Source organism: Equus asinus, chromosome 1 (genome assembly GCF_041296235.1).
Source record: "Equus asinus isolate D_3611 breed Donkey chromosome 1, EquAss-T2T_v2, whole genome shotgun sequence".
In the NCBI taxonomy this organism is placed as follows: domain Eukaryota; kingdom Metazoa; phylum Chordata; class Mammalia; order Perissodactyla; family Equidae; genus Equus; species Equus asinus.
In genome coordinates, this window is record NC_091790.1 from 110,655,374 (window position 1) to 110,676,710 (window position 21,337).

The 21,337-nt window shown below is 43.1% G+C and overlaps 1 protein-coding gene and 1 long non-coding RNA gene across 5 annotated transcripts in view; one reads left to right on the top strand and one right to left on the bottom strand.

The window, feature by feature from the left end:
- LOC139044848 (uncharacterized) overlaps nt 1-19,852 on the top strand; it is a 90,706-nt gene extending 70,854 nt beyond the window's left edge. The window contains exons 2-3 of the long non-coding RNA XR_011502172.1: nt 16,073-16,685; nt 18,357-19,852. This is a non-coding gene — a long non-coding RNA (uncharacterized lncRNA). The remainder of the gene's footprint in view (nt 1-16,072; nt 16,686-18,356) is intronic.
- LHFPL3 (LHFPL tetraspan subfamily member 3) overlaps nt 1-21,337 on the bottom strand; it is a 499,890-nt gene that overhangs the window by 19,575 nt on the left and 458,978 nt on the right. Inside the window, exon 3 of one of the 4 annotated variants that reach the window (XM_044769668.2) lies at nt 1,933-4,240. The exons of 1 other annotated variant lie outside the window; for it this stretch is intronic. In XM_044769668.2, coding sequence (XP_044625603.1) covers nt 4,212-4,240 — 29 coding nt within the window. In that variant the 3' untranslated portion in view covers nt 1,933-4,211. Of the gene's footprint in view, nt 1-1,932; nt 4,241-21,337 lie in introns of those variants that run through there. 2 more of the 4 variants (XM_070505577.1, XM_070505574.1) reach the window with 2 other exon arrangements.

A 21,337-nucleotide genomic window follows, 5' to 3' on the forward strand; every position in this document is an offset into this window, starting at 1 on the left:
ATGGCCCTAGCAAGCTCATATTTTTTGGTTTGGAGTTTTTTTGACCATATGAAGAGCGTAAGTTTGAATTCCAGACTTAAGGGGGCCAGGTCCATGGGTTAAAATTTTGAGGGGGGTGACTTTTTCTCTTTTTCTACCCGCCCTCCCCCCATCTAGAGCCAATGTGGAGATAGATTTCTTGGTGGACTTCTTTTGTTTGCTAGCATGACTACTTCCTGGGCTACCCTTGTCTAAGGTTGCCATCTTCAATGTCCTGGTTTAGGGTGGGATTCTCAAATTTAGCTCATCCACTTCCACTGGCCCAAAGCATAGTCTCCCGCTCCCTGCTCTGCTACATGGGTTTGTCTCTGGGCAATCCCAGTTTTTGCATTTGCTTATAGTTTATGCTCAGTTTCCCGTCTCTTCTTCTTCTTTTTCTTTTTTATGCCTTTGGGATTTCTCTTACTTTCTTGCAAGCTAAGCTGTGTATTAAAAATAAGCTCATTGCAATTTATCCAAGATTTGGTAGTACTGTCTCAGGAAGGCTTTTTAGAGTATATGGCTCATATTCCTAGAAACAGAAGCCAAGAGTAATCTTTTTTAAAAGTGTAAAATAGTTGGCATCACTCTCTTCTTAAGACCCTCAAGTGGCTTTTTCTCACACTTAAAATATGCCCCAACCATCCTGGCCTAGGAAGCCCAGAGCTTCTCATGGCTCAGCTCACATCATCTCCCTGTGCCACTTTGATGTTGCTCCAGTCTTGCGACCTTATTCCTGCCTTAGAGCCCGCACATTAGTGGCTCTTCCTGTGTGGCATGTTTTTCCCCCTTTCTTCACATGTCTGGCTCATTCTTATCATCCTGTTCTCACTTTAAATGCCCCCTTTTCATAGCAACTTTCCTTAATTAGCTCCCGCATTTCTCCATCAAATCACCATCTTTTAATTCTCTCTAGGGCACCTATTATTAGCTGACATTTTCTCGTTTATTGTCTCTTTTCCTACCAGAACATAAGACCTAGAGGAGCAAGGACCTTGTTTGTCTGGTTTACCACTATCTTCAGAAGAGTTCCTGGCACACAGAAGGGACTCAATACACATTTATGGAATGACTAGAATCTCTTTAGACAGGACCCAGGCTCGCGAGTGCTCCACAGGACCGACTACTTCCTATTATCTCCCCAACCCAGCTTGCTTTGCTTTGTTTATTTACTTATGTACCTGGCCCCTGTAGGCATTTGAGTTTTCAATCCCTGCTCATAATGTTACTCTAATTATCTTCAGCATGTTGAGAGCAGAGGCTGTGTTTTATGTTTCTTTTCTTCCTTCAATGTCCTGCATATAGTAGGAGGGGAAGAAATTAACATTCATTGAATATCTCCTTCCTGTTGAGCACAACACACGTAATTTAATTTATAGCTTCATAACAACACTATGGGGCCAGGTGTTATTATTTGTGTCCATTCTACAGATGAGGACACTGGGGCTTAGAGTTGTTCAGAGTCATATAGTAAATGAAGGATCTGGCATTCGAACCCACCTAGACAACACGTACTCAGTATGAACTATTGCAAACGGGTGGCTCATTTCTGAGAAACAGGTGCCTGTTTCCAATTTGCAAAGTGGAGATTGAGCAATTAACTGGCATTCAGGTCAAGTTTTACTTGAATGGTCTGGCTATTTACTTATCAATTTCATTCCACTGAGTCTATAAGACTCAACTTGAGGTACGTCTGTATTTGGCTAGAAAAGGCTTTGGGGAGGGTACTCATGCCTTCTACATGAGGGTCCTGCATATCTGATAAGTGTCTGCTGTTGGCAAATATTATGGAATCTGACAGCAAGGAGATTTTCTGAAGATAGTTATTCAGTCAATTATCACCTGTCACTGGATCATCTGACAAAGACAGACACTGAATGCACAGAACGTGTGCCACACCACCAAGCAATCTTTTAAACAAAAATCTTATTTTTATTTTTATTTTTTACAGAAATTCAGATATTCCAACAAATTTCTTTACATTTCCTGGACCTTAAAAAAATTACACACAACTTTTGGACACAATACAACAGAACAGAATGAGAAAGGGAGTCACTTGTGTTCTTTAAAAAAAGATAAAAACATACGTCTTATACTTAACATTTAGTGATTTACATGTGTATTACTATGTACAAATGGTACGTCATCAATGACCCATCTTCAGAGCACTGTGATATGCTAAATTACATTTAAGTTTTACGGAAAAAACTTTAAAAAACATTTGCATGTGTATAGGAAGCACTATTTCATTTTTGCAAACACCACTATTAGTGATGTAGGACTCCCAGTGGAATCTACAATTTACATGGATTAGAGAAAGCCAATCCTTTCTATTTTTATTGTAGATAAAATAGAAGGGTACCTCCCTTTAAATAAAAGATGAATTCTTGAAAAGTTGTGTGTAATTAAATTTAGTAAGTAGCATGTTTTAAATGCAGCGGGAGAGCTAATATTTAAAGCAACGAATAACTCCCAAAATGGCTAATACTTTAGAGAGAATAAGTATTCCCTTAATTTGGTTCTTTAGAATATCTATATCTTTGTGAATTGGGTTTAACTCATTTGAGCATACCTGTAACAGACTTTTAGCCATTTGAAACAAGCTCATTTATGGTGAAGAGGGCTCGTACTAGAAACACTGGCAAAAATAGGCGTGTGGTCCTAACAGAGCGAGGGGAAGAGAAATCGACCAGGATCTGTACTACTTCCGTTATCCTCCATCTGGCGTTCCAGTGATGTACGCTGACTTGATCTTAATTTTGAGTCTAAAAATGAAGGCATTTGACACGTCCATGTCTTCTGCTCAGGTATAGAACATGGTGTGGCTTACACTGATTACCCTGCCGTACACTTTAACTTGTCTTCATTCTCAAGCCATTGGCTACTTCAACATGAAATATTTTTCTGTTGTTGCATATCGGCAGGATATATGTGGAGGCTGATGGTGGGGAAGCCTGGGAGCAAAAGACCGTTGAGGATAACTGATCAGGTATAACTACTTCCAAATGCCAACAACTAAAAAAATTTGAGTATTTTTGGAACAAACGTTAGTAAACAAAAAGGCAACTTACTCCTACCAAGTTTCTTTGACCTGTATAAGTATATATTCATTTATTTCTAAGGCTATTCTTATTTATTTTGTTAGTACCACTTACTATCATTTAGAAGTAAGATTAATGGAATAATTTTTTTTTAAACAAAAATGAGTGCCTGTCAGTAAGGAAAAGAAAGGGTATCGATTTCTGATGACATGAATGGCAAAGAAATAGAAAAAAAAGGGAGATATTTTGGATGCCTATTTATAAAGTATTTTAAATTCCTATATATATACTAGGGGGAGTTAGAAAAAGTGTTTATTTGATAGCAGCCTATATATTACATGTGAGCATCCAAGTGAAGATGAGCTCTCTATATTATTCATGGTTCCTTGATGCTGTTTCCTGAAAGACAAGGAAATCTATGTTGCTGGGGAACCTGTGATGTTCAGATGTACTTCCTGTAATATACAGCTTGATGGAGGATTAGTATATGTCAGAAACACTTTCTCAGTAACAACTTGTACAGACAGATGAAACTGAACACAGACTCGGTAAAAAGTTTGAATTGTTACATCTCTTAACGGAGTGGTTGTAACTAATTACACAGTGAAATAAATGAACGGCAGAGATGGCGAACCAAAGGTCATGGCTCCTATGAAAATATTCAGAGGCATTTCTAAGACGCTTCCTCAGTAAATGATGCTCGATCAGCCTCTTGGCTATTGAGTTAGGAATAATTTAGGATTGACTGCCTTTTTCAAAATAATGTTGAAAGATTAAAGCTTTTTGTTTTCAGTTTGATTAAAAAAGGACAGCTTACAAGCCTCAGTACATATATTTTACATGTTAATTCTAGCACATTTATATTCCTCTTCCTTCAAATACTTCCTGAATGTGGTTTCTCATGAATGTTATCTGATCTTATTCAGTGGTAGTTTCCAATGAGCTGGTGTTTAATCCATGGTGCCATCTCCTTCCAGAACATGGCTCCCATCTCTGCCAATCTCAGTTTGGAAGTTGCTTTGACAAGCGAATGTTCAGTCTCGTCCATTTCCATCTCTGTACTCTCATGTCTCCCAAGCGTCTTCCTCCTTGATGTTGATGTACGAAAGCTGTTATTCGATTTGTTTAGCTGTTATTTGATTTGTTTTGTGCTCATTCTAGAGAATACTGGCTTAGCAGAACTGCAGGGGGAAGGGGAAGAAGAGAAAGAGAAAAGAGAGAAAAAAATGCATCATTTTCTCTCAGAGAGATTTTTTCATATTTGTCACAGAAAAACCACAGCAACAAATGGTTCAAATACCCTTTAGATTTGTTATCAAAAGTAGACTGAAAAGTTTGAGGTTTCTGTTCCATTAAACAAACAGCCCTTCCCTGTAAGAGGGCCCCCTACAACCCAGACATGCCATTCCCTATGCCTGGGTGAAGATTACAGGCTGCTTTCAAGGAGCCAGCAAGAATGCAGAAGGATGCCAAGCATGAGTGGTTTTTCTGCCTGGCATAAAAAGTGTCTCACTTGAGGGTTTTCCTTTTCCTTCCAAGTTCTATTTATTTATTATATAATCAACATTCCAACAGCTACGAAAGAAAAGATTATAAAGATGAATCAGCCACAATCTAATCATCTCGAGACACCAGTTGTTTTCTTCCTATGTTTCTTTCCACTCCTTAGCTAAATGCGCACTTGTTCTATATAGTTGGAATCACAGTATAGATGATATTTTAAACATTGTATTTAAAACAACTTTCTACATTTCCACTCTCTGCATTATCAGCATCAATTTTTAACGGCTGCATAATATTCCATTCCAGCCTCACCCCTTTCCACCCATGGTCAACATTCTATCCTCAACTATTTCACTACTGTCAGATATGTAGGTAGGTTTCTGGTTTTTTTGTTATTATCAATAATGCATATGTGCATATAAAGCTCTATTTGTTCTGTTAAATTCTTTCTTTAGGACGGATTCTCAGGGGATGGCTGCTTTTCCTTTTCTCTAACATATTAGGGACCATGCCTGTATTGATACAACGAAACCACAAATAGGATGATCGACTCCATTCTTTGGATGATTTTCACAGACTTTAGCACTGTTAACCAGGCCTTCAGGGTACCTTATATGTCGTAAAGATGGGTAAATGCACCTAGCTGGCCAGATTTGAGCTGAAAGAAAGCATCATGTTGGATTTTATATCGCCGAGCACTTAGAAACACAAATTACAATAAAACAATTGGCCCATTATTCAGTTATAGTCCTTGTTCCGCATCACAAGATAAGATTATGGTTTCTGAATGAGTGCTAGGGAAACTCTGCAAGATGCTGTTACAGTTTCCAGTATTTATCCCCTTGGTGTTTTCCAACACACTTTAAAAATTCCTGTGCACATTATGATTTTAATGAACTTCTCTCAGCAAGAGAACTCAGTTACTTTAATGTACCCAGACTACACAGGGGATAATTGAAATATGATCACGTCATAATGATGATTAGTCTGCAATGATTCTCTGAGATTGAATCCTGCTGGCAGAGGCCCTGTGGAAGGGAAGGCTTTCTGCAGATATTATTTAAAGCAACATCAGCAATCCATGGGTTTTACCCAGTACTCTTGGCGCTTCGGAACCCCGAGTGCCACAGAGGCGCTCTTGCTAGATGGAGTCCAAAGTGGAGTTTGTGGGTCCATGATTCCACTGCTCTGGCATTCTTCACCCTGAATAGTTTTCAATGTAAGTGTCTGGGTTTTCCAATGACATCCTGAAAGGTGTTCTCTGGGGAGGGAGTTGTAACCATATGAAGGAGAACAGGGAAATGGGTGTGGAAAGTGGCTATGCAGGCGGGAGAGAAGCTAGCACATAGAAGTGCCTGGGGTTCTACGTGTGTGATGCAGGGTAAGAGGGAGGCAAGAGGGCAGTTCCGTTTTCTTGAAGATTAAAATAAATACACCCCTGACCTCATGCAAGAAAAGCCTGCTTCAGTGTAAACCATTTGTTGGCATCCAAGAACCAGAGACTCCCACTTTCTTTCCCAGGCTCTCATCTGCCTGATTTGGCTTTAGCACATCACTGTAGGCTGGGAAGAGAGCAAACGGGGTGGGAGGGCTTTCGCCCAGCCACCGGAGCACGAACACCCAAGCCTAGGGGGGAGGAGGGAGCTTCTGCAGCTTAGGCATCTCCCTGGGAAGATCCTGAGCGCTCTTGTAGGAAGGGAACATCTGTGGCCAGTCTCACAAGGGTTCCTGTTTACACCCTACCATCTGGGCCTGCAGCCCAGGGGATGACCAGGACAGGTGGCTCATCAACAACCCTTCTTGGATCTGCTCTGGTCTTGGGTCACCTGTAGCCTCCATGTGGCCAAATCCCTCATTGTATCCCTCACTGTAGTCTCATCATTGATGACTCAACCCTTCCATCTCCATGTGAATTGCCTTCCTCCCCTTTGAAATCCCAAACCGCTACCAACATCCTCCTTGTCTTTAGCTGAAGATATTTAAGCTGGCAGCTTTGGCCAGATGGCCGAGTTACTCAGTTTTTCCTGGGTTTCTCCCATGTATACGTGCTATTAAACTTTGTTTGATTTTCTCCTGCTAACCGCATTTTAAATTATTTGACCAGCCATAAGAACCTTATGGAAAAGCGGGGAGGAATTCTCCCTCTTCCCGTACAGGAGTGAATGGGAAAATGAAAGAGTGAAGCCAGTGAGCCTGGCCTGGACTAGAGTAAGGCAAGGGAGGCTCCTACGGCACAAGATATAAGGAGGCACACACTCTCAGGGTTGTGCAAATGCAGAGTGAGTGGCTCCTGAAATTTTGCACATTACAGGCCTCCTTTGCTTCATCCTAGTCCTGGCCCTGCCCGTGAGCACAGGCTGCTCCTCAAGAGGCCTCCTAGGAGTGTGTGCTTGAGTCTGAGTTACTTAGACACTGCCACCACTGTGTATTTTTTCCTCCTAGTGCATGACATCACCACGCAGCAGGAACCCTAGGGCGTGGGAGAATTCGGCAGACTGTACTAAGGCTAAAAAGAACCAGCATATCTATTCCAGTGGTGATCAGAACGTAAACACTCCCCACACAGTATCCGGAAAACACTTTGCTGGGGGAGTAAAATTAGAATGCTACTACGATTACACATGCATGATGAAGAATTTCCACCTGAAGGCTTGCAAAGGGTTAGCCCTCCAAACACATTGGTGAAGCCAGTACGTGGAAGAGGCTAAAAGACAGGGTTTTCCTCTCCAGATGTTGCCATCACTCCTTCAGTTTACTGACTGTGAAACACCAGGGCAGTGTGCAGAAGCCGGTGGAAGCATTAGTGTGGTTACACTGTGATCTTCGCTTTGTAAAGCTGATACCGGCTCAACACAAGATTGACGTAAGGGAAGCCATATTGTAGAAGAGAAATCATGCTGTAACTTTGAATGACCTCTGAGTAATGAACCCAGCTGGATGTGCACCCTCCTGGAGATCTAACTGCTTTGTAGATCTTATGACCTCTGCTTGCGCAGGTACCACTCAGCTACAATAAGACAATAACTTTGTTCTTTTGAGTTCCTTAGGAATGTGAGACCCCTAGACAGTCAATCCGGTGTGGCAACTCCCAGTCTGTAACACCAGAGGGTCAACATTCCTAACCTCCTCCCCTGTAACGCACTGGCCTATATAACTGCTTCAAGATTCTATGCCCCCTTAAGATGGTTCTTTTGGACATTAGTCGGCCATCTTCCCCCTTGCTAGCAAGCTGTAATAAAATGCTCTTTGTCTGCCACCATCTTGCCTCTTGGCTTTTGTCTCATGGCCACCAGATCACGCCCTTTGTGCGGTAACAAAACATTCTGCTTTTTTTGAAACTTTTGCTAATGTTTCCCATGCCCCACAGATGTTGCATAGTGCAAGGGAGGCAATTTAAAAGATGTCACATTCTCCCAGGTTTGTACAGGGCAGGACTGAATAAATAAGTCATTCAATGCTGCTTTGGATCTTTGTTCGGTCGGGTCGCCCATGTTCTATTTCCAAAAGGCTCTTTACAAGTGCTTTTCGAAGCTGTCATTTGAATCGCCGCTCAGGAGAGCAGCGTTTATAATGGCCACATTGTCCAGGCTGTCTAAATGCTGCGTTGTTGAATTTTCCATGTGTTTGTGGACTTTGAAAGGTCTCCTGTGGTCTGCTTCTGCTGCTTGTTCCTATCCGACCTATTCAATTAGGGCCTAGACCCCCACTGTCAGGATGGCTGGGGGGCAGGCACCGTCTGAGCGAGAAGAATGCTTGGTGGGAGTGGTCAGGCTTTTAGCGGAGTGGCTTGCTGAATCTTTGTTGTGAAAATGAGTAAGGGAGGAATTCCAGGCCATTTTTTCTCACCGGCTATGCAAGCTTTGCCATTTTCTCCCATTCCATTGTTTCAAACTGCGCCTACCTCTAACGGGGTCTTCTGACACCCTTCATCTCTGGGAGGTTGAATACGGTCCTCTGGAAATAACATCTCACCGCCTATGTCCTGAGATGCTCTAGACGTGATGTGCCCCAGTGGGTGTGGCTGCAGATTCTGTGCCATCCCTCCCATTGAGAGCTGAGGTCTCTGTCCCCCTCCCCTTCAAACTGGGCTTTCAGAGTATAGGCAGCTCATTTTGTATTGTGGTAAAAAAAATACATAAAATAAGATTTACCGTCTTAACCATTTTAAAATGTACAGTTCAGCAGTGTCAAGTACATTCACATTGTTGTGAAACAGATCTCCAGAACTTTCTCCATCTTGCAAATTTGAAACTCTATAGCTACCCAACAACACTTCTCTTTTCCCTTCTCCCCCCTCCCCGAGTAACCTCATTCTGCTTTCTGTTTCTAAGAACTTGATGATTTGAGATAGCTCCTATAAGTGGAATCAGACAGTATGTGTCTTTTTGTGACTGGCACTTTTCACTTAGGATAACATCCTCAAGGTTCATTCATGTTGTAGCATGTGACAGGATTTCCTTCCTTTTTACAGCTGAAGAATATTCCATTGTATAGATACACCACATTTTATTTATCCATTCATCCATCAGTGGACATCTGGGTGGCTTCCATCTCTTGGCTACTGTGAATAATGCTGCTATGAACATGGGTATAAAAATATCTCTTTGAGACCCTGCTTTCAGTTCTTTTGGCAATATACCCAGAAGTGGGATTTCTGGATCATATGGTAATTCTATTTTTAATTTTTTGAGGAACTGCCATGGTGTTTTCCATTGCACCATTTTACAATCCCACCAACAGTGCAAAGGGTTCCAATTTCTTCACATCTCTCTACTGTTAGTTATTTTCTGTTTTTTTTGATAGTAGCCATCCTAATGGGTGTGAGGTGATATCTCACTGTGGTTTTGATTTGCATTTCTCTCATGATTAGTGATGTTGAGCATCTTTTGAGTATGGACAGTATCTGATTCCCTTGCTGGGGTGGCCACAGGGAGAGGTCTTGGTAGTACTTGGTAGTACCTGGAGAGCAGGAAGGGCCCAGAGGAGCCCAGCTTTCTAGCCATCCCTGCCAAGGGGCCCACATGTGAGTGAAGCCATCTTGGACCCTCCAGACTGATAACTAAATGGTAAGCAATAGGATAAGTGTATATAAGGAAGCCATTTGATGTAAAACTAGTTTGGCCTCACCTTGTTTTTTCCGAAAGGGCCTGATGTGGCCAGTGAGTATGGCTTGTGTATATGCTTTAAGTATTTACTATGTCCCAAACACAAGAAGAACGCTCTTTAAGATAAAGATGCAACTTCCCCCACCTCAGCATTTCCTTAAGGATATGCATCTCTCCTTAGGCTAGGGATTGATTGCTGACCACTGTGACAATCCAATGCTCTTTGATGGTATATAACCACTCTGTGCACGCCCACTTCTTTGGAGTGCTCCGTTCCTTTGTGAAAGGACTCTCCTGGGCTATATGATCCTCAGATTGGCTCATAATAAACTCACCCCAATTTTGATTTATAGATTGATCATGGATTATTTGCATCAACAAGACCACTCAGCCACCTGCTGAATCCCTCCAAGTGACCCTAGTTGATGCTACATGGAGCAGAAGAATTGCCCATCTAACCCCTTCCCAAATTCCTGATCCACACAATTGTGAGATGTAATAACATAGTTGTTAGGAGCCATCCTAATGGGTGTGAGTTTTTTCACCAAACTTGACAAAGTTTTAAGCCACTAAGTTTTGGGATAGTTTATTACACAGCAGTAGATAACTGGAACAGTGGGCAAATGCCCTTTCTCTGACTGTGGTTTAGATTTGCTGTATTAAATATACTAGAAATGACCTGTGTGGCTGGACAGCTGGCACAGTGCTCACAGGTCATAAAGAGTGCCGCCATCTTTGCGTGGTATTTTCCTTCCAGACACATATTTCTAGAGAAGCAATACCTGAAACCCCAACCTCCACTTACTGGTCTACCCATAGTCTCTCTTTGGACCATCATTGGCTGGTCCCTCAAGTGGTCTAACTGTAGGGGGTTTGGATCTGTGCTGAAGATAAATGCATGCTCACAACATACTTTTGGAGTGAATTAAGGTCTAACACTGATTTTGGTTGCAGATTGGTTAACACCAACTTCATAGGTGATTAGAAAGTCTGAATTTGTTGTGGTTGTTTGCTGTGTAGTTGGCCAGGAGGTTGATGAAAACTGGGGTATATGCCCACTGTTAATCTGCGCTTACATGCCACCCTCCCACTGAGTCCCCGTCAGCACACTCTCTGGCCCCTGACTGCAGTGATGCAAGAAGACAGCTGGAGAGGAAGCTGCGCCCCAGTTACCAGCCTTTCTGTATTCTCTAATGTCTTCTTACCCTAACCAGAAGGGCAGCACCAGTACTTCTTTCTGGGGTTTATAATTTAGTTTGCATCCAGATTCTTAGTTGCTCACAGCCCAGACTTTTCAACTGGCCTGACCTAACGCGTGTGACTGCGCCTGCTTAGCGCTGAGGCAGAGGGACAGGCAGCGGGGAGAAGGGAAAGGACAACAAAGTATTATGATCTTTGGCTTTTTCAGGTAGGACTAGTGACTGTGTTTACATTTGGAGAACAGAAAACAAGATATAAAATAGAAATAACTTACTCCTGAAGACGGCCATCACCCGATCTGTCATACTTCATTTTGGTTTCTTTCCATCATATTACAGTTTGTTTGCTTCTTAGCACTACTCATGATCTGTAACTATCTCGTGAGTTTGCTGTTTTCTCCCCCATCAGAATGTGAGCTCCTGGCCATCAGCACCTCCTCTGTCTTGCTCACCAGTGCCCCCCCCCAGCTCCCGGCTCAGAGCCTGATCTATGGCAGGAGGTCATTAATAACTTGCTGAACAAATGGAAGAATTAAGAAATAGAAGAGGCTCTCCCTCTCCCTACCAGTAACCCACTCGGTCAGTGCTTCTCAAACCTCAATATGCTAAGATTTGCCTATCTTGTTGAAAATGCAGATTTTGATTCAGTAGATTGAGAGTTAAGCCTGGAACTTGCATTTCTAACAATGTCCCAGGTGCTGCTGCTGTGGCGGGTACCACACCCCGAGAAGCAAGGCACTGGACTGAGCTCCCCAAGGCAGATACTGTGTTCTCTTCATCTTTCTATTCCCATCTTAATGAGATCCTTGACGTAATAGGTGCTCAAAAGTTGTTTGTTTAGTAAATAAATGAAACCAAACCAGGCACAGGAATCTATGAAAAACCTGGCAAATCAAATCTTAAGAGACTGGCGGAGGACTCAGTGACCTGCCACCTCAATGTGGACTTCTGGGGGCTTTCGATTGCTTCCACCTCAATCAAGGAGCTGGGCGGGGGATGAAGAGGTTGGGTGGGCTCGGGCTCCTTCATCCTGAGCCCACAGATAGAGATTTTATCTCTTGGTTGTAACAATAATTTTTTTTTTAGCACAAATATGTGGAGAGGTAGCTGGGAAATAAAAAAACGTACTACCTGAGACCATCCCAGTACATCTTCTTTCCTCCTTTCTTCCCCTAGGTTATTCTTAAAAAAAAAAATCCTTTGTATTCTCTGCCTTTCTTGCTGTCTCTCTTTTTCTCTCTCTCTCTCCTCCCCACCTCCTTTTCCATCTGACGTGCTGATTTCAACCCAGGAGAGCTGGAGGATAATCGCTACAACTGCTCATCTGGCCACGGACGTAGATCTTCTTGGCTGAGAGGGGGCAGAAAATGGCTTAACAATCGGGTCCCGATAATTTTGCGCTATTCCTGTATGCAACGGACAATTAGACTCGGACATTGGGCACAACACTTTCTCAAGTGAGCTTTTCTAGACAGTAAGTAATTCACGAGAAGGCATTTTGATCGTCCATTCATGAACATCTCTCTTCTCTTCTTCCTCCTCTCATCCCCGTTAAGGAATACTGTCAAATCTATTCAAAGCAAGAAAACAGGCACAGTTACTTGTTAGGCTTTCCTCAGGCACGTTGAGAAGAGAATGTTGGTGCTGATTTATTAATCCTACCAATATTGACTGTCCGCTTTTAACATGAAGCCGTTTCATATTTTACACAGGTTGAAAGGCTTTTGTTAGTGAAGCCCCAAAAACACATCCACGGCAGAGTGAGACCGTAGCACTCTCAATTCTTAGCACATTTCACAAGAACTAATACAGGGGGAGTCAGTCTTAATGTGCCTTCCTCGCTTCAGTGACTTCTACGCACTCTTCTGAAATTCTTCATAATTGTTTTGCCTTCCCATTTCATGAACTAGCTCATGACTAACACTTCACTATGTGGTCATGACAGTCCTTTAAAAATATAAATAAAAGCAAAAACAAATTGAGCATTACCACACGTGAAGTTGCAAATCATGGAACCCAAAGACATGTTGGCCTCTCAAAATGATAGAGTTATCTCTGTGTGCTGACATTGACTATTCTCCCTCACGCATCTTGCTCTAAGCTGCTTCTCCTTCCTGTAGGGGAAAGACTACCAGTGATAATTTGTATCCTTTCCGTGTTCTTTGCTTCTGTCCACACTTATCTTGCAGGAAGGGTGCTTTCTCCCTCTCTCTCTCTCTCTCTCTCTCTCTCCAAGATCTGCTTCACAGGGTTTCTCTTCTCCAAATGCTATCTTGGGAGTTAACTGGACTTCCTTGATAATATAAGTTTCCTGCTTTTCTTGGAGGCATCTAGTTTACTGATTAAATGTACATGTTCTGGAGCTATTTTCTCTGGCTTTGATTCCTAATTCCACCACTTACTGGCTGGGTAACTCTAGAGAAGCGTTTTTTAACATCTCTGTGTTTCATTTGAAAAATGGAGGTACCCCCTGCCCAAGGCTGTCGCGGAGACTGATGGAGATGATGTTTATAAGGTGATTAGGACATAATGAGTAAACCTGACAAATAGGAAGAGCTCAATAAATGTTCACAGGTTTGTTTTGTTTTAAATGTGGAATAGTATAAGTAGCACTATGTCATTCCAGAAATACCACATATATACACTAACCAAGAGTAAATCATAGAAGCATTTACTTTTCCCTGAGACAGGATGGCCGATGGTCCAGACTGGGGACACTGGAGTCAGACTGGGTGTGAGCTACAATTTTGCCGCTTATTTCTGTTCTCTTGGGCACGTTACCTGGCCTAGTGTCCTCATGTGTAAAATGGGGATTAGACTGGCCTTGCTCATGCATCTGCTGTGAGCGTTAAATAAGCTAATATGCAGCAAGTACTATAATATGTTAACTATTGATTATTATCGTTTGAAGTCGGATTTTTACCTTGATGTTGTAGGGACAAGTAAAAAGTGAAAATAAGAGGCTTAATTCTCCCTGTTGAAAATAAGAGAAGAGCGTTCTTCCCTTCTCCACCCTTTTCTTAGAGCATTTAGAAATCTTGTAATTGTAAATTTTCTCTGTTTCTTTGAAATGTGGGTAAATCTTTTCAGAAACTAAATAAGGCTCTTGACAGCTTTATGGCCCAGGAATGCCTTTTTCAAGGGCCTGGGAGCTGTCTGTTTGAAATGTAAACATCAAGGGCGATAGCACCCTATCTCCCAGTTTCTGGGGGAGCCTAACATCAGGGGGCAACTTGCTCCAAGTTGCAAAACCACTTCGGTCATAAAGATAGGAGTTTATTTTTCCTTTGTACAAAATCAATTAACTAACAGATGGTCACCCTCGATGAACCAGGTAAATCTAGGGTGAACCGTCTGTGACAAATGGTGCTGTCAAGTCTTCTCGAGGACCAGTTACCACTCACCCTGACAACATGGATGCGTTGGGTCACCTCTGCTTGGCCATATAAGAGTGAGAGTTCTTTCTGTGTTTGCAATCTCTTAGCAGATGGCCTGTGATGGGCATCACATTCTGGTTTAATGCTCATTCAATCATAAAACTCTTTGCTTTTTCTACTACCATGGAGAGGTTTTCTGGGTTGGGGTAAGATTTTGTTTTTAATTATATTACCTGGACAATGTATATGGATGTATCTGTATTTGTGCATCTAATTGCCGTTATGTAATGCCTGTCCTCTTTTAGCACACAGCTTACAATAGGGAAGGGACTATCTTTCGAAAATTTCTCAGAAAGCACTAGAATCTGGTTAATAAGCAGATTACTTAAAACTATGTATAAAAACCCAACTGATGCTCCCCTTGCTTCTTCCTAACTACTTGACAAGCTTCTGTGAAATTCCAGTAAGGCGGAGTGCCGTAAAACCGTAAACTCATTCTCTCCCTCAGGAAGTGGTGAGGGTTTCGTTTCTTCTGATGTAAACCTAAGTCTTCAGTAGGCAGAGGGTTCAAGATCCCCAGCTTTACATGCCTCTGTTACCGCAAACGTAATGGTCCTGGTCCTAATTGTCCATAGGGGCGCTTCCTGTAATGAAATAAGACATTCAAGTATGATGCATGCTTCCTCTCTAGACCAAAGCGAAGCGGGCCGCAGAGTCCAGAAGGCAATTTATAATCAAGGTCTAATCAACACATACACACACACACACACTCCACAGGCCCTGTTAGAAAAGTAACCAAGAATGAGTGCATTTAGTAAATGTGTAATCCATCACCGACTGGCTGACATCAGTTAGCCACAAATGATAGAGAGGTAAGGGGGAGCCAGAGACCAGCTGAATGACAGGATTTTAGGGCTCTCTAAAATGCAGACGTGAATAGATTGTTCAGCTTAAAACTTTTTAGAGGCAGCTCTGTGCTATCGAATAAGTCCAGTGGCTCAGCATAGCCACGGGGCCTTCGTGGCCTTCTCACCTCCCTACTCCAGCCTCTCCTCCGGGATTCCCCATTTCAGGCTGTGCTCCAGCCTCCCAAATGTGACCTGCAGATGTCGGAATGAGCCCTCCAGGTCTTTGTCCCTTCTGCTGGAAACGCCGTTCCTCCAGTTTTCTAGCTGCTGGACACCCTCTTGTATTTCAGATCTCATCTCAAGACTTCCCCGGGAGGCACCACCTGAACGCTCCCTTCTCTCTTTTGGGTCCTCACTGTGCCCCAAGCATCCCTTATCAGAGCCTGCCTGGTCCTCTGAACTCTTCGAGTGCAGAGGCCACTGCTGATAAGTGGGCCTCTGTGCTCCAGGCACCTGGGGCAGGGCCCTCCACACAGTAGATGCTTAACAAACCTCTGGTGTTTCTGGAAAGGAGCCTTAGGCATTGTTACAGACTGAATAGTGTCCCCGAAATTCATATATTGGAGGCTTAACCTCCAAATGTGACTTTAGGTTGGAGATAGGTCTTTATGGAGGTCATAAGGGTGGGGCCTAATCCGATAGGGGTGGCATGTTTATAAGAAGAGGAAGTGACACCAGGGGCGTGCATGCATGGAAAAAAGGCCAGGTGAGGACACAGCCAGAAGGTGGTCATCTGCAAGCCCAGGAGAGAGGCTTCTGGAGAAATCAAACCTGCCCGCATCTTGATCTTGGACTTCCAGTCTCCAGAACGGTGGGAAAATCTATTTCTGTTGTGTAAGCCGCCAAGCTGCGGCATTTGGTTGTGGCGGCCCTGGCAGATCAGGACAGGTATCGACTACGCCAATTTTTTTTCTTTTGCAGGCAAGCACCCTGAGGCCCAGACAGGTGGAATTTCTCCAACATCATCCAGCTGGTAAACTGAAGAATTGGATTAGAGTTCTTCTGACGTAGACTGGTGTTCTTTCTCCACTAGTTTTGCAGTTTCCTTTTTTTTTTTTTTCCAGTGTAAAACGTTTTTTAAGTGACTCTTTTAGGAATTCCAGTTTTATATATGAAACCGAGTTGAGTGCAGCTGTCCCAGTCAAGCTCGGAACCCCACCCTGCCCAGGCCTTCCTCTCTTCCCCATCCCTCCTCCACACCGCACCTCTGCAGCTCTCCAAGGAGTCATGGAACCCAGTTCGAAAACCACTGCTGTGCCCCATGCTGCCTCCTCCTTACAATATCACAGATCTTCCCAATTTACCACCTTCTCTCACACTGACGTAAAGCGTTAGAAACCTGCTGTGAAGTAGGAAAGCCAACGGGTCAGCAGAGGATAAGATAAGAGCATAGATGATTAGGATTTCAGAGAAGGAAAGGTCACTGAAGTTGATCTGACTCTATTCTGGGGAGATGATAAAGACGACTTTCAACAGATACAGCAGAATCATCCAGAAACCAGATGTGTCTCAACCCTGGTCTGGGGCCCATTTGGTAAGTCAGGGAATATCCAAAATGTACACATGGCTCTGTATTGAAATTTCAGCAAAGCTACTTTGGTGGTGACCAGGAGCAGAACATTTTATGGGCTTAGGGATCCCTGTCTCAGAAACTGGGCTTTGTAAATGCTGACTGGACAAGGACGGTGCTTCTCCAGTTGTGACCCCTGGACCGTCCTGGATCTCAATCACCTGGTGTTTGTGAATGTGCAGATTCCAGGATCCCAGCTGGAACTACTGGGTCAGCATCAAGCTCCCCAAATGTTCACTCAAGTTTGAGATTATTAGCACCTGGGCTTTGGAACGAGCCAGAGGAAAGTTTGAGTCCTGAGTTGGTCAACTCCTCGATGTGGCCAAGTTATTGTACTTGCCATAGCTTTGGCTTTCTCATCTGTAAAATGGACATCATAACTATTTTACAGTGTTGTTTTGAGGAATCAAGGTCAACATTTAACACTCATCCCCCTGGGGGGAGACAGAGAGAAGATGAAATAGAGTAGAATTGAGCAAAGCCATTTCTAAGACCTCCCTGTGAAGTTTTTCCTATCTTGACAAATAAGAAAATAAGAAATCCATATAGTTTCTCAGTGCTTATTTGGAGTGAAGCACTTTAAAATATCTCCTGAAGCTTTTATAGGCACCGAGGACGACATCCAAGTCCTGGAGATACAGCTCCGTTTGGGGTAAGCCTTTGGCTGGAAGGCGGAGGAAAGGCGCCAACAGGCTTGAGTCCAGCAGAGGATGGTTTGCTGTATTACGGATGTGGCCATATTCTGAGTCAGATCCTGTCCCCAGTCAGGAAATCCCCCGAAAAGCTCAGAAATCAGCTATGATTCTTGTTCCCTGTGAGACTATTGGCTGGGATTTAGGCTTCCTCTACGATGAAAATAGCTGCCTGTCCTGAGCACTAACTGTGTGCCAGGCATTGTGCTGCGTACCTTACATACATTATGCTGCTCAATCCCCACAAATAGCCCTCAGTGACAGGTAATAGCATCAGCTCCATTCTGCCAATGAGAAAACTAAGTCCGCGAGCATGACTCTGAGCGGTATGTGTAAGGACAACAGAGAGCCAAGGCAGACAAGATCTGGCTCTGCTGTTTTCTGGAGCATTCTACTTTGATCTTCCTCCCCCAGACAAGCCTGGGTCTTGAGATAGTCTTGCCTGTCACTGTCTTCCTTTCTCTGCTCCGCACAGATGGGACTGAGGTCTCAACTAATACTGGGTTGTGAGCTTGAAGTCCAATGAATGGCATTTAATAAATTTTTGTCAAAAAATGCTCTGAACATACCATGATAACAATAGAACACAGTTGTGCACATTAGATGGTTTATCACAGCAAAAAATCAAAAGTAACATTAATGCCCCAACTAAGAGACTGGATAAGTAAATTGTGGTACTTTCATCCAGCCATTTAAAATGAGTGTAGATATATATTAAAGGAGTGACATTCATGACATATTAAATAAAAATATCAGGTTATTAAATAGCAGGTATAGTGTAGTCATTTTTGAAAAAGAAATATGTTTGTATAAACATAGAAAAAAAAACACAGAAGGATCTACCCCATAATACTCTACTTCAGCTCTGAATGATAGACTTAGGATGTTTTCTACTTTCTGTATTGTCTGATTTTTCTTTTCTTTTCCTTTTTTTTTTTTACAGTGAGCTGAGCATGCATGACTTTTATAATTAGAAAAAAAGTACTATAATCATTTTGAAAATTAAATGCCTTGGAAAGAAAAGGAAATTACACATTCTACCATCTTCAATGTCCTCATGGATTGGCGTTTGTTTCTCTAAGAGGGTGGTCTGAAGACAGGACAGCCATGTGCGTATTTCTAAGCCCCTCTTTTGCCATCTCCGCCTATACTGAATAGACTCCTCAATCTATCACTCGATACATTCTTGTTCAGTGACTGAGCACTGAAAAGAAAACCTGTGATCGATATGCAAAGTATTGCAAAAGCAGAACACTCTCATAAGGATGGGAAGTCATTGTAACAGTGGAAAACAATAACTTTCAATTGCTTTTTCTTAGATTCCTGGTAGCAGGATTAACTTGTGATCAAAGCGATTCAATGAGTCCAGTAGACCTTAGAATCCAGGCGGAGCACAGTGGGAGTTGTTTAAGTCACTGTAAGAATTGCCCCCGACAGATGTTTCCCATCAACCTGTCTCCATCCTGTCTCTTTTCTTCATTATTGTTGCCTTTTGTGGATGTCAGAGATAGGAGGGCTGAATAATGCTCCCCACAGCACATGCCATTTCTCCTTTGTCCATTGCTTGTTCACTGTAATAGGACGTTCTGCTTCCATAGATAGGGAACAGATTTCTGGTTCTTAGAAAGGCTTTCCAACTTCCAACCAGGCTTTGATCATTTTACTTGTGATTCAGGGGAATGGCTCTTGGCCAGCACAAGAGAATGCCAATTCAGGGACCATGCAAAACAGACTCTTAATTCAGCAAATGGATGTCTCTGACATGAGAGGAAAGTTGGGGAGCAAGCAGGTGACGCCCAGATCAGCAGAAAGGCTCAACAGATTTGTTCTGACAGCTGCATTCAGTAGCCATGGTAGAAACAGAAATTATCTGCTGTGGGACAGTAAAAAAAATTAAGCAAACATCCAATGACCGCCTACTCTGGTCCAGGGCAGGTAGGGTGTAAGGCGAGCAGGGGCATTGATGGTGAGCTTCCCGGTGCCCCGTCCCGTCTGTGCTGTGGGGGATTTGGCCACCCCAAGATATGTCTCTTTGGCATGAGGATTATTTTGAGCTGGTTACTTTTAAAAATTGCAGACAAGAGAGGAACTCTGAAAAGTAGAAGTTACCCTTTGCGAGAGACATTTACATTTGTCATGGAAATCTCCATCTGTAAAGGTGTCTCCCTCTCTGTACCAGGAAGAAGGGGAGATGAACTTATCTCTAGAAACTCTTATCAACATGGAAGGCAAGGACTTAAATGTGCATAATAACCTTACTCTTGTTTACTGTGCTTTTCTGGTAATCTCCCATGACAGACTCCCCCCACCCCCAAAATCCTCCTTTGTAGCTGAAGATGGTATTTAAGATGAGAACCTCTGCCATTTTGATGAGTTGCTGTTTTCCTGAGTCTCTCCCATGTATACACGTTATAAAGCTTTGTTTGATTTTCTCCTGTTATTCTGTGTCATGTGAATTTAATTTGTAGCCCAGCCAGAAGGACCTAGAGTGGGAAGAAGAAATGTCTTCCTCCTCTGCAGTTCTCATCAGCCTAGGCAGGGGAGCACAGTAGCACCCCCACAGGCCTTCCTGGGAGCCACGTCCAATCTCTGTTTCAGGTAAACCAACAAAGGAAAAAAGAAAGTGTGAAGGTGTCCTGCTGTGCACCTTTGGCTGCTGAAGGCAGTTTTGGCAGAGCCCGGCTTCCCTGCTATTTCCTTCTGTGGCCTCTGGCCTGAAATCCTTTCCTTCCTGCTAGCAGTTTATCTCAGCTCTGGGCGCTGAGGTTTCCACCAGGTGAGCGTTCAGGACCTGCTGAGGGGGAGGGACTGACTGTCAGCTCTAAAGGGGTGAACACACAGCCAATTTAGCCGCTTAGTTTCAGCCCCTCCATGAGGACATGGGGCAGGGCTCCTGTTTGAGGCAGCGACTGGACATTCTTTTCCTGAGCTCTCTGGGGAGTTGTAATGCAGGGGAAGAAGGGGATGGAGCTCTCATTGGGAATATGAGCAGGCCTAATGGCCTGGTGACTACTCAGAGACTTGCTCAGGATCTCCATCTGCTCGGCGGGGTGGGGCGGAGGAAAGCTTCAGCATTACACTGCTGGGCTGTACAGATTTCTCTTGGAGGTTTCCTGACCCCAAAGACTGAATGAGGAGAGAAGACAGAAGAAAAGAACACCTCTGGGAAATATAATTAGAATTGTTCCTTAGTAGCAAAAACTGATGGAACTGACATAATTTTTGAGATGGGAACAACATACCAGGTGGATTGTTGCAGCCTGAATGTTTTAATTTCTATTTTATCAAGGCAATATGTGCATATTGTTCAAAGAAATCAAACCACATGGGTGATGTTGGGATGAAAAGAGCCAACCCACTCTTCATCCCTTCTCATACCCAGTCTTACTCCCCCGAGACAATCTCCTTTAAGAATTTCCAGTTTTATTACAGTAGCTACTTCAATGGCCAAAATAATATGCTAATATTGCCCTATTTATTAATGTATCAATTTTAGACAATATGTATTGTCTGCTCTAGAAAAGTGAGAGTTTGACTCCGTTCCTCCTCATCTGCTTTCTCTCCCAATTTTGAGTTGTTGCCTTGCTGCATTTAACTAATATGTATACTTTTGCCTCTTTTTCTTGTTCCCTTTCTGACTTCAGTCAGACTCAACTTGTCTCTGTTTCAGGAGACGCTCTCATGTGACTGTGCCTTCTCCTACCACCTTTTTACCACTGACTGTTTAATGTAAGGTTGACTTTTCAAAAGTCAACAGGGAGATTTTAAGCAGATAAATCAAAGAGAACAATTTAGAGAGGACACTCCTCTCTTCCTTCTCCTGGTAAACCTAGTCTCATCCCAAATATCCACATAGACTTGGAGAATGCTTTCCAAACATTATCAAGGGGAGCTGGAGGCCTCTACCTTCCACATGCCTCCACA